Below are 13783 nucleotides of genomic sequence, written 5' to 3' on the forward strand. Positions count from 1 at the left end.
CTACCGCAAATTAGCTGGCTCACTTAAATATATTTTCATCACACGTCTGGACATTGTGTTTGCCACCAACTATGTCTGCCAACACATGCATGCCTACACAACGTGATTTTTCAGCTTTCAAACGCTTGCTCAGATACATTAAAGGGACCTTGCATTTTGGTCTTCCCTTCACCATCGGGGATCTTCAACTTTGTACATATGCAGATGGTGATTGGGCAGCTAACTCAGCTGGCAGGAAATCAGTCTAAGGTTTCTACACATTCTTGGGACACAACCTAATCTCTTGGTCTGTCAAAAAGCAAACAACTATTGCAAAATCTTTCACAGAAGCCGTGTGTACATGTCACTTTCAGTTGTCACTTCGGATGTTCTTTGCCTCTGCCATTTCGTTGAGGAATTCCAGATCAAGCAACACTCTCCCACAGTCATCTACAGCGACAATACCTCGGCAATAACCCTTGCTAACAATCCAATTTTTCACGCAAGAATAAAATACATTGAAATTGATTTTCATTTCATCCGACAACCAGGACCCATGTAGAGCTTTGCAAAGAAGCAATATAAAGAGGAAAAGAAGCATCACTAGCAAACTAATTAGCAACCAATAAATTCTAGAAGAGTAATTCTTATGAACATAATAAAACCCACAATACATCCAAGATAATAAGCATCAACAACAAATTACAGAATTTTCAACATTGTCTAGGGAAGCTAAGGCTTCATTTGCAACCGCGTTTTAACTTCTTTCTAAAACAGTTTTTTAGCATAAATTTTTTTATTCAAATAATTTTTGTACTAAAAAACTGCTTTATAAAACATTAAAAAAAACGTAAAAAAAAAAACTTAAAATAATCCAAAAAATAGCTTACGAGCCCGCAAGAAAAACCAACTTCATAAAACAACCTATTAGTCTTGTAATGCAACAAATTAACACTTAAGAAAAACCACCTGAAGTTTATTTACATCTTGGCCAATTTAGGGATGGGTGATTTACGCATTTGTTCCAACATTTTAATTTTTACTTTACCGCCTCGAATATTCTAGCCCGTAACAATGCTAATTTAATTTTAAAACTTACTCCAATTTAAATTTTCACCTTTTTAACCCTTTCTTCAAATAAGTCATCCAAAATGAAGAATTTACAAGAATGTCATTTTGCAAAATATTAAAATTCAAAATAAAGTTTTAACTTTTTTTTTTGTCTTTTTTAATGATTTAAATGTGGCAAGTATAAATTAATAAATACATAATATTAATTTTTTAAAAATAAATAATTTTAAAAATTGAATAATAATTTTATAAATTATTAAATATTAAATATTATGCAGGTACCTTCTGAAAATAAATTTGACAAATATGTTCTATACGAACTTTAGCCAAAATTGCTACAGCAAAAAGGTTGACAATATTTGTATGATCCATTTACGCACAGGAAAGCATGTCAATGAAGAATGATCGATGATCCCGATTATCTTTTGAACAAATCTTAATGTCATCACCAATAAAGCTCATGCATATTATTTATGTGAGTTTATCTTGATTAGCTGAAGAAGTAAAAAAAAAAAAATCTCCCTAAACAAGGCTGCGGTACATCTTATCTCGGCCAAATCGCCAGATAAAATCCTACTGTTCCATCTCGCTATTCTCCCACGGCGCCATTTATACGGCGTTGAGTTCTTCTCTCTCTAATGCCGCCGTCGCCGCCTCCGTCTGCCGATCGCCGGTTTCCATGGCTTCCCCTTCGTCCCTGATCGAAGATCCCTCTTCTCCCTCCCTCCAAAATGGTGCCGCAGCGGAGCGCCGCCTCCGCGAGGCCGAGGAGAGGCTGAAGGATGCCATCGAGGAGCTACAGCTCCACTACGCACGACGTGGCGGCGGCGGTAGAGGATCCGTAGAAGGAGAACAGCCGGAGTGCGACCATGCCAACGAGTCATGTGTGGCTCACGCCATCGGGAACCTTTGCCAGACCTTCTTGCTTTCCTATGGGGTTAGGGTTGGGATTGGCATCCTCCTCCGCGCCTTCAAACTCGCTCGCCGACGCTCTTATTCCTCTATCATTGATCTCAAGGTTTATTCTGTTTTCCGATTCCTTTCGATGTTGTTTTAGGGTAGTTTCTGATGACCTATTTTCTTAGTGGTTTTGCTTTATGCCTGGATTTGACGATCTTACTACAGCTTTAATAGTAAGAGTCTAATGTGCTTAATACTGCCATTTAGTGGTTGACTGCCGTCGGAATTTAACAAGATGTATTCGTTTTTTAATTTGAACAATCCGTTAACTCATGCTTGTGTTGCCAATGCCAGCAACTTGTTTCTGAGAAGGACTTGATAGTGAGAGAGGAAGCATGCCGTATTGGTTTCCTTTTTGGTGGCTTTACTGGGTCCTATCACGCTCTACGTTGTTTCTTAAGAAAGTTCAGGAGGAAAGAAACGCCATTGAATGCGTAAGTTAACGAGTCACCCTTTTTTTTTTTCTTCAGTTGTGTTAGCAGCTCTTCTTAAATCCTTTTGTTTTATCAAATATATGGTCAATGTTTGTTTCCTCATCCATATTCGTGACTTAGTTTAAGGCGTGATGGAGCAGAATCTTAGCAGGTTCTGTTGCTGGCTTGTCTATATTGGCGTTAGATGATTCAAGTAGGAGACGCACTCTTGCTTTATACCTTGCGGCTAGGCTTGCTCAGGTGAATATATGTTCGTGTTAATCCATGCTAAATTATATTTATCCGATTCCTATACTTCTTTTTTATCACAACTCTATTTTGTAGTGCACATATAATTCTGCAAAGTCAAAGAATAAATTTCATCTTTGGGGAAGCCACTGGAAGCATGGAGATTCATTGCTCTTTTCTCTGGTCTCTGCTCAGGTGATAACATTTAAAACCTTATCTAGCTAATGCATTTTATAGTTTTTCTTTCTGTTTTTTATTTGCTTTTTTTTTTTTGGGAAATGATTGTATTATTAACTTTGTAGATTTTTCTAATATGCTCTATCAACATGATCATATCTCCTCTTCTGTGGATTTTTAATTGCAAATTTTTAATAAAATTGTAGGTCATGTACGCCTTTGTAATGCGGCCTGAGAGCTTGCCTAAGGCATATCAGGATTTTATTCAGAAGACAGGACCTGTTGAAGAGTCTGTATATAAGGCTGTGAGAGACACTTGTAGAGGTTCTCCGGTGGATGTTATTTCTCTGTCTGCTTACCTGTCAAATATAAAGGGATCCAACAATTTAAACTTGACTGAATATCCTTCCATAATACCTTGCTCTATAATTCATCCCAACAGTGATTCTTGTATAGCTCATAATGCTGCAGCTGCATCATTAACTTTCAGGAAGACTTTTCCACTATACTTTTCACTGACATTTGTTCCATTTGTTGTTCTCCGTCTTCAAAAGGTATCTTATGATGTTGATATTAATTTATATCTTAACTCATATTTTTAAGCCCTCAAAAAACTTTAGTACATTTTCTTTTTATTGACTCCAAATGGCTATTCCATCTGGATTGATATGAATCATCATCACATGAAGAACCATGGTGTAACTGTCATCATGTCTCTATTATAATACATGCATACATTCTGATGGTTTTATTTACATTCTCAAAGTTTGGCATCTACCCTGGTTGCCTTGACTTTTGTCGCTTATATTGTATTTTAGCCATTATGTTAGTCAATTTCAGAGTCCTAACTCAATGGTTTAATTCATTAAAGATTTCAAAAGTTTGCCTTGTGCTGTGAGTTATATGCCGCTGGGTTGAAAAAATGATGTTCTTTGTTTTCCCACCTTTAATTCGGTAATGTAGGTATTTTCTTTCACAATTTAGATACTAGAAATGCACGTATTCTAAGTAATCATCTCACTCGAGCCTATTATTACCTTAAGGATCAGTTCAATAGTGAGAAATCTCATGAAGCTTCCCGCCAAACATGCAGCAATGGACAATCAATTAAGTATTACTACTTTTCTTAAATTTCTTTATAATTCTTTATTTACAATGTCTTTTAATATGCTGTTATTGGTGACATTGACTCAATTTATCAAGTGGTCCAACCAATAACCAATGGTACATAACGTGCTGAAGATGTTATTGATCCCTTAATTGGTTTTATACTATAGGTAGAATATATCTTACAGTTCATATACTATTTGTACAATATTGGTCGTGAACGTAGTGGTAGAGGATTCATAAATCCCAGCCTGAATTGTTTTTTTTTTTTTTGGGCAGGGGGTGGGGGTAAATATTGAGGGCCACACTCAACTTCATTGGTGTGAGCCTGTGAGGGTATTATATTTTGGTGTACATGAAGATCAAAAGATGATGCTAGTAACCCAAAGAGACTAGCATAAAAATTTGAGATTATTAGCAATACAAGAAACTGATTGAGAATAAATAAACAACAATGTAACAAAAGTAGGCTCAACATTGGAATATGAAGAAAGAGATGTCGTTAGTCATGCAAATATATTTTTTAAACAGTCCATAATATGAAGGCAGTTCCACCAAAGCATCGGAGGTAAACATCTTTGTCATCACAGTCTTGATATCCCGTAACCTTCTATCTCATCAAAGCAAATCTGTGTTGAAATAGAGCAAGGAGAAGCACATTCTAAATGTATTCTCTCCAAGTTCCAATAATTGAATAATATATAACATTTTAGCCCGCAATAATATACCTCCTAGAATTTAATAAAGTTAGATGGAACCGAGCCAGACCATATAATAGTGGCCCATAAATTAAATTGCAATTCATAGGTATAGAGTAAACTCCAGTAAAGCCCCTTTCTCCTCATGACCAAAAACATTCCAAAAGCAAATAAAATAGCAGCAACACAGGAAGTCCAAGAAAATCAAAATATTGGGAAATCACCCAACAAGTAGGAGAAAAGAGCCAATCTAGAACAAGCATTAATTATAGTATAGATTCTTGATGCTTTCTGGTAAGTGAGTATTTAATTTTCACTTCTTACTCTTTAATCAAATGGAAAAATAGATTCTTGAGGTTAAGATCTCAAAAGTAGTTTGTTTATCAGAGAAAATTCGTCCATTTCTTTCCGTCCATAGACAAAAACAGTAATATAAGATGCCAGTAAAAGTAATTTAGATGTAATTTTGCAATTAAAATCTTCAGCATGATAAAAAGCTTGGATAAAGGCTCATCTCAAATGAAAAAATTGCCGATCTGGAACACACCATTTGAAGACATTAAGGAGTAAATGCAATCAAAGAATAGTAAATAGATGGTTTTGTGTTATCTTGATAGAAAGTGCATATAGGATCCACAGAAAGAATTCTCAAAAGTAGGGGATCTTTTATTTTGAGCCCATTTTTGATGATTTTTGAAGCAAACATTGCATATTTGATGGCACACCCTTTGAACCAAATTAGTTTTTTCCAATCTATTTTTGTCTCAGCATAAAATAGTTTGGCTCAACATAAAATAGTTTAGAAAAGGAGGATGTATATGAAAAAATAGGTTTACCCAACCAGTTGCATAAAGTGGTGCTAGTGTTAACCCCAATCTTAAGAATATGTTGCAAGCACAAATTGTGGTCAGAGTTAGGGAAGGGGCCATATACCAACCACCATTTTAAATGAAATTGGTGATTTTAGAATGCTTCTCACAATTGAACCAGTTGAGGAAACTTATACCAAATAGCTTCTTAAGCAACTTATCATCAAGCTAGGGATCGTTGAAGAAGGAGAAGTTGCAGTTATCAGTCACATTGAAGGAATCTGGGATTTGATCTTTCTAGCCACCTCATAGACAGATTTAAAAAAATAAGTTGGTTTATTACTTGGTTTATCTCATAGAGGGCCATAATTATTAAATAAGCAAGTGGTAAGATAAGTTAAGTCTTCATATAAGCTTGCATTTACATAGGAAATGAAGATGATCAATATAGAGGGGATATGGAGACCACCATAAGCAATGGGTTTAGCAGTGTTGCATCAAGATATAGTTCTTAACTTCTTATCCTCCCCATCATTGTACAAGAAGTTACTTATGAAACTAGAGATTTTCTTTTGAACTCCTTTAGGTAAGGTGTTAGATCTGAGCCAATAATATATGCAGCTTCAAATAGAATGTTTGATCAATGGAAATCTGCCAGTAAAAATATGGATCTTTATTGCCAACTACTAAGCCAAGTGTTTGGCCTTTCCACATTCATGGACATCAAGCTTAGTGTTAGAAATAATGATTCCATGATAATACCATGGAAGTTTTTTTTAAAAAATTGAAAACCCAAAGTATTATAAATGAGGTTTCTTTCATTTATACTAACGACCTTAGAGAAGTAGATGGTGTATTCGAGAATATTAACTTGCAGTCCATATGATTGTTTGAAGGTATGAAGGATATTGAGCAAACAATCAATAGATATATTATCAGCTTTGTCAAAGACAAAAAGATCATCAACATCAATAAGATGATATATAGACTCTCCCATCATAGCCTCTAAAGATAAGCTTCATGGAAAACACGTCTTTAAATCTAGAGGAATTCTCCATGACGAAGGTAAAGAAAAATGGTGATAACGGGCATCCCTGGTGCAGGCCACTAGAAGAAGGGAAAAATCCTCTAAGCTTGCCATTAATGATAACATAAAAGTAAACATTAGAGGTGCAAGCAATGATCGAATTAATGAATTTAAAGGAAATCCATATTTGCAAGGCCTATCATAGAAAAACCTTATGTTGACTTTGTCAAAAGCTTTTTTATTGTTAATCAAAGCACAGAAATATTTGGGAGTATTTTCACGTTGAAGTCATGTAGGAGTTCATTAGCCAGAATGATGTTATCAACAATATCTATGTCATGATTGAAAGCATACTGGATAGGATGAATATGCTTCTGGAGAAGAGGCTGGAGTCTGCCCATAACGAGTTTGGTAGTGTCCTTATCAATAGTGATTGCATAGAGAAATCAGACTATATTCTTTTAAGTTTGAGCTTGACATTATAGAGTCTAATACAAAGAGCAAAGATGGATCTCCTGAGATATGGATGTTCCATGCCTCATTAATAATGTTGAGGAAGTTGTGAGAACTGAGAAGCTAGTGGTGAGGAATTATTGGATTCTACTCCAATAATTCTTATTCATGAATCTCCTTTGGAGAAGCTAGTGGTGGCCAAATGTGAGCAAAATTGGTGAATGATATGAATTGCAAGGATGAAAAACTTTGAAATGAGAAAAAGGATATTGATTTAACCATTACAAATTACAAAAGGCAGGCATTTGATTGTATTATTGAGATGCTGATTGAACCAACTATAGGACAGACTAATATTTGATATCTCCAAAAGGCCATAATTAAATATGAATGTATTAAAATTAATGAGTTTACACAGTTGAAGGGGATGACCCCCTTTTTTCTCCTCATTATTCCGGATGCAATTGGCATGTCTAGTAACAACTCAAGGTTCAAAGATAGTGGTTGAAAGCTCAAAGTCCCAAACTATTTTCCTTTCAGTTGCCCCATTCTCCGCATAAACAAAGGTAGCCAACATTTTTAGTAGATTGAGAGTATCTAAGCTGGCCATGAATTAACTGAAGACGGGCAATCCTTGCAAGCCTAGTTTGTTGATTAAGGCTATTTGCTCATCAGGAATCCTTAGCAAGAATTTGAAATTTTCTTTACTTTTCTTGTGTAGCAATTAATTTCAGAACACAAGTCTTTGTTGTTCTTTGTATATATGAAATTTTGAAGCTGTTGAATTTTCCCTGATTTTTTATTTGAAGTAAACATGCAATTTGTCTTTTAATTGCAAAAAAAATATGATTTATTGGTTTCTATGGATTGTTTTCTAGTTTCTTAAGGCTCCTATGCAGACCAGTTGGATTGCTGTTCTTGGTGCTGTCCGCTCCACATCTTTTCTATCTGCTTTTGTTGCATTATTCCAGGTAAATTTTACTAATTCTCCATCGTGTATGTAGATCATTCAGCATGTTCTTGATGTATTTATGGATGATGGTAGGCTGTTATATGTTTGCACCGAAAGGTGGCAACTAAAGATCACAAACTTGTATATTGGATTGCTGGAGCATTTGCTGGACTCTCCGTGCTTCTTGAAAAGAAGGGTAGGAGATCTGAATTGGCATTGTATGTTCTTCCACGGGCTGGAGATTCTTTGTGGTATATCATAGTAAATCGCCACTTGCTACCTAATGTGAAGAATGCTGAGGTATAGTTATTCTGCATGACACTTATTTCTACACTCTTATAGCTGTTAATTATATCAACTGTGTTGAAGGATTGGCGACTTTAGATAAATCTGAATCTAACTACAATATGAAGTAGGGACCATGGGGTATAAACATGCACCATCGAAAAGTATATAGGAAATGGAACACATGCACCAAGGACGCATTGTTTCTCTTTATTAATAAATTTAAAGTAGAAAAAGAATGTGCATTGAAGCATGTATTAATACAAAAAAAAAACTTATTATCATAAATTCATAATGTAAAGCACAAACTTTGAAAATATGCTACGTCACTGGCATGAAGTTAGAAAGAGGGGGAGAATTGAGATCTGTTTAAATTCCACTTTTCACGATCGCCTAAGGCTCCATTTAAAACTTTTTTTTAGAATTGGTTTCGGTTGATCCCAATTGAAATAGGTCCTTTTCAGGTTTAGTGGAATATAAATTAATTGGTCCCATTTAGTGCGAAAACTTTGGCAGAAATGGGCCAAAATAGTTGCCCAAATGATTAGGGCTAAGGCCAATAATTATCATAAATTTATGTGGGAATGCTATCTCCAAGGCCTGATCATGGGTGACCAATAATACTTGGATATCTTCCACTGATCTCAGAAGCAAATCTTTTTTTTTTTTTTTTTTTTTTTTTTTTTTATCTCAGAAGCAAATCTTACTTACACATGGATACTTATTTTTTTATAACAAACATTAATTATAAAAATAGCAATTTTAGTAATGTTAGATTAATGCAAATACGTCCTAGAAAAATAGCATTGATTTTCTTAATGTTTCTAAATATTCAGGAACCATTTTATTACGTGTTATTCTAATTTATAAGATTATAATATGATAATATGAATATCTTTGTTTCATTTTCTTAAAAGCACCTTTAATTGTAAAATTTATCAAACAGTTACTTTTGATATAGTTTTTTAATATTTTATTTTTATGATGTAAAAAACTATTCTAATTCAAAATTGAAGTAGAACACCAAATCTGTGGAAACTTTTAAAATTGAAAATTTATGACGTAATTAAAATAAAAGCTAAACCAAATTTACAAACCTTTATTAAAAAGGATATTGCGATATAACCAGCTTCTAATAGTGTAGTTTTGGCTAAGGGTATTGAAGAGGTGGAGATGTCCTTTTCGCTTGTAAAAACTGGAATGTGTCGTCCATTGTGTCCAAACGTTTTATCCCAAAAGATGTTAGGCACAACAGCTCTCTACACGTGTTCATTTTTCATAGTTTGCAGCAAATGAAACTTTATGTAGCCTTGGATTTTGGAATGGTTCAGAATTTATACCAAGTGAGCTGGTTAGACAACCTTTTTACAAGTTTGCATGAGATTGTTCACCCTTCGCTTCTTTTTTGGTAGCTACAAGATAAGGAAACTTGCTACCGTTATGTCAGTCAAAATAGTTGAGCGATGTATATGTGGGCTTGGTTATCCTTGGCACTTCCCCTCAAACAAAAGAAAGTCAAATTAGATCCTAGTAATTCATAAACCACCTAAATGATACGGTTAGACTATTTGTATTAAAAACTCATTGAGTAATATGACTGGATTAAACCTTGTGCAGTGCAGCCAATACATACTTAGCCATTACGTGTGGGTAATTATTGAAATTATTTGGCTGTTCAGCTTATTATAGCATATGTAATGTGAAAATAAATAAATAAAAAGAATGATCTTTTAATTTATGAATTGAAGACATTTCTAAAGGTCTTTACACACTCGGACTTTTGGACATTCTCAACCACACCATGTTTATATTATACACAAATTATGCTACTCTTACTCAATTTTATATCATATCAAACTTACATTTCTCCGCTCATCCTTCCTCCATGTTATTCTATATTGATGTTTTTCTTACTTCAAGTATATTTAAGTTAGAGCTTTACCATATGATTGGGCATATTAGTTTATTTACTACTATTATTTGTCATAATTAGTTAAAAAATTGAAATTTATGAACGATTTTAATTTGCATATTAAAATATTGCCTTTTTTATATATCGGATTCAATTGTGTTATTGCTCTCTATTTATCAAAAATTTCATCACCTTTGTGCATGGTTGTGTACCTCTGTTTGTGCATTATAATTTTTCTTCACAGTTAATTTCATTGATGGTTTGTTTGATTTGCTAAAAGAGAAATGTAATGTAAAGTAAATACTTTGATGTTGTTTAGTTATTGTAAAGTGAATGCAGGGGAACTGTTTTTTTTTTTTAATTTGGTTGGCAATGTGCAGAGTAAAGTAAAATTAATACATTCTAAATACATAGAAAATATTTGGGTGGATGTATACAGAATAAAATAAAAGCAATCAAATTAGATCAAATATCTTGAATCTCCTTTCAATTAAAATTATTTGAGATTTTGAAAAAAATTTATATACAATAATAATTGAAAACTGAAAAATGCAAAAAAGAGAAAAAGAAAAAAAATGATTAAAAGAGAAACATTTATAATAATGCTCCAGATTCTCCTGCATTGATTTTTTTATTTGGTTAATTATAATACTTATCATTATTAGGAAATATATTATTAAGCTGTTTGATTTTTGGCATCATGTGAAGGCGCAACAACTTCAGGAAGCTATAAAAAAAAATGCTAGAGTTTTCCACAGCATTCATCCATGTAATGTAGAATGGAGATCAAAGCATTTTAGATTGGTCTGTGGTTCAAAATTTCAAAGCACTTCTCATTGAAGGTCGTGGGGAAGCAGATGATGGTTCTTGAACAAGGAAGATCGTGGCAGACACCGTGAGCTGGCCACCTGCAGGGATGATCGTGATTGCGAAGGCGAGCTTTGTTGGGTCGCAAGCTATAGGGCCAAGACGGGTAGGGATGTTGGCGAACTAGGAAAAGAACGTTCATGTCGACGCATTGTGCGAGGTAAGCCGTGACGGTCGAGATTCGCAAACTTCCGCGGTGGCATTCGGTGGTTCGACTGTAGAAGATGGATGCAGAGGTTAGCGATTATGGAAGAAGGATGTAGCGACCTCTTTCTTGACTTTTCTTTGACACGCGTCATGTATAATTCTCGAGTGATTTCCTTTTACGTGGTAAATAAGCTAAAGCATTTAGAATACCCTGATTTTACTTCACTTTACTTTTGCATTTAAACCAAGCACTCAAAAAAGTTAAAATTCATGGGTTTGGTTTACTTTACACGCAAAAAATTTCCAACCAAACTGCCCCTAAAAGAAAATGATTTATCTTGGCTTTTGGTAAAAATTAGAAAATTATCATCCAATGATTAGCCATTACAAACGAATTTTTCTTTAAGTTTGCTTGAGTGGGTTGTATTTCTGCTTGTGAATTCAAGTCCTGAACTACCTGGCTGTTGACCTAAGTTCTCAAAAGATGCCTAGCTTGGTTCGTTTGAAAAAAAAAAAAAAATCGGCCCTTTTTATTGGGTTGCGATAGATAAAGCTTAGTTATTAAATGTATGAGAATTTCAAGGGTATTATACTATAAAAGTATCATTCAGAGATGATTATAAATTTTTAAATATGCAACTAAAGACTGTGTTTTATGGATCTGATTATTGGACAATAAAGAAGGATATGAATGCAAAGTTTATGAAAATATCTAAAATATTAAGGTCCATGTGATAAAATTAGGAATGATACAGTTAGAAATGATCATATTACAAGAATCATGAGAGAATCAAGAAAAAGGAGTGGATTGCCATAATTTAAATTTCTGTGAGAATACTCGAACAAATTAAACACTTAGTTGGAAACAAGGGGGGAATGAGAATTCATGAAATTGGCTTGAAATTGTTCAGATATAACTAACGATGATTTTGGGCTAGGGTAGTTGATTATTAGCTATTCGTTTGGCTTATGGCATGCTAGTAGAGAGAGTTAGAGAGGGAAGTGGAGAGATATAGAGATAGTAGGGGACTTGGGGTCTTTCAATTCTCCCAAAACAAGTACTATGTCAAAATGCTGTATAGTAGTTATTAAGAATCTGATGCTAAAAGCCTAAAATAGTGAGTGTTGGAAGCTTAAACACAACAACATTGACTCAATAAACCCTAAATAACATATAAACTTGCAATCGTGAAAATTACCAAGACAAACTTGAATGCTATAACTAAAATCCTTAAACTAAGCAAATCTTCGGGCATCTTGCAAGTCTTGATTGAGTCATACTTTAACTTGTCTCCAAGGTGTACGTGCTTCAAGCTAGCTAGCTTATAACCTCGTACATATTTTTCATGATTAGTCTCTTGGATTGAAAACTTATTAGCACTATAATCGGATTGAATACAAAAAGTCATTCTCATGACACCAATGAAGGCTTACACTATCTCGATAGAGTAAACCTTTATATCATCTAAAACTTAGGCTTCGTTTGGAACAATTTTCATATTGCTTTTTAAAACGGCTTTCTAGTACAAAATTTTCAAATTCAAAAAATTTTTATACTAGAAAGCTATTTTAGAAAGCAAGAAGAAAGTCATCTCAAACAAAGCCTTAAATAAATATTATCACATCTAGATTAGAAGTCTGAGGTGGATCAAATATTTGTTCTTGCCTTTTCAATACTGTGGCTGGTTTGCTGTGCCTTAAACTGGCTAGTTTGAGCTTATTTTGGTTCATTCCTTCTTATATAAAGAATGCACCAGTTTTAAGGATTGAGTATTTAAAATATTGTTCAAGTTTGTTTATTTAGGTAATTGAACGATCACAAACAAGTTTTAATCGAACCGAACAACGAATAGCTCATTGAACGTTTAGCTCGCTTGTCGCCTTTGTTGTGCCTTAAACTGGCTAGTTTAAGCTTATTTTGGTTCATATGTTGTGATCCTTCCAGGTTGCTCTCTTTTGCATGTGTATGGGTGGAATAATGTATTTCTTAGAGCATGAACCAGAAACTATGGCTCCACTTCTCAGAGGTCTCATTCGTAGGTTTCTAGCAAGCAGAATCACCAATCCAAGCCCACCTTCCAAACGGAGTGCTTCGTATTCTTATTTGCAGACTCTTGGCTCAATCGACAACTCCAAACTTAAAGAGGTGGTGGAAAATGAAGCTACAATGTCGGCAAAATACAACCTTGAATCAATCCCTGGTTTATAGGTATTTCAATTTCTAGTCTTTCTGTAGCAAAATGGGTCTGGATTCATACTCTTTAATATCAAATTGAGCTGAAATTTAACAAAATAACTCACGCCGGATATTCTTAAATTGAATGTTGTATTATTAAACTTCATTATCAAATTTCTTCATCATATAATTTTTTTAGTGATGCCTGTGTATTGTTGGTATTTTGAGGAGGTAAATGGGAAGCAGGCTTCTGTAGTTGTCTTCAAAATATGTAATTTAGAATTTTTTGTTATTATCTATTGGTATTATTGCCTAAAATTTGAAGGCTTAAATTCCAACTTGTTATAGTTTGTGATAGTGAGAACAAGAATAAAAAAGTTCTGTTTGAATGAAAAAATAATGTAAAGATTTTTTTCTTGATTGTTTCAAATTTTATTTTTGGGAAGTACGTGATTCTGAAAATAATTAATTCAAAATTTTGAATGTTAAAAATAGAAAAAT

The 13783-nt window shown here is 34.0% G+C and overlaps 1 protein-coding gene across 1 annotated transcript; it reads left to right on the forward strand.

Annotated features, from left to right (window-relative positions):
• Positions 1-1576: 1576 nt before the first annotated feature.
• On the forward strand, positions 1577-13484 carry LOC110107796. The gene is made up of 8 exons (XM_020838175.2): positions 1577-2068; positions 2305-2444; positions 2585-2684; positions 2769-2867; positions 3056-3403; positions 7822-7914; positions 7989-8195; positions 13052-13484. Exons 1-8 carry the CDS (start codon positions 1730-1732, stop codon positions 13313-13315), a joined length of 1590 nt encoding a protein of 529 aa, XP_020693834.1. The 5' UTR covers positions 1577-1729; the 3' UTR covers positions 13316-13484.
• The last annotated feature ends 299 nt before the right edge of the window (positions 13485-13783 follow it).

Source organism: Dendrobium catenatum, unplaced genomic scaffold (assembly GCF_001605985.2).
Source record: "Dendrobium catenatum unplaced genomic scaffold, ASM160598v2 fragScaff_scaffold_390, whole genome shotgun sequence".
Classification (NCBI taxonomy): Eukaryota; Viridiplantae; Streptophyta; class Magnoliopsida; order Asparagales; family Orchidaceae; genus Dendrobium; species Dendrobium catenatum.

What these genes read in the sequence shown, in the direction of transcription:
- LOC110107796 (XM_020838175.2), top strand. Translation starts at nt 1,730, where the DNA reads ATGGCTTCCCCTTCGTCCCTGATCGAAGATCCCTCTTCTCCCTCCCTC. An exon ending in TTGCGGCTAGGCTTGCTCAG is followed by an intron (nt 2,685 to 2,768) that starts GTGAATATATGT and finishes TCTATTTTGTAG; the next exon opens with TGCACATATAATTCTGCAAA. An exon ending in CTTTTGTTGCATTATTCCAG is followed by an intron (nt 7,915 to 7,988) that starts GTAAATTTTACT and finishes GGATGATGGTAG; the next exon opens with GCTGTTATATGTTTGCACCG.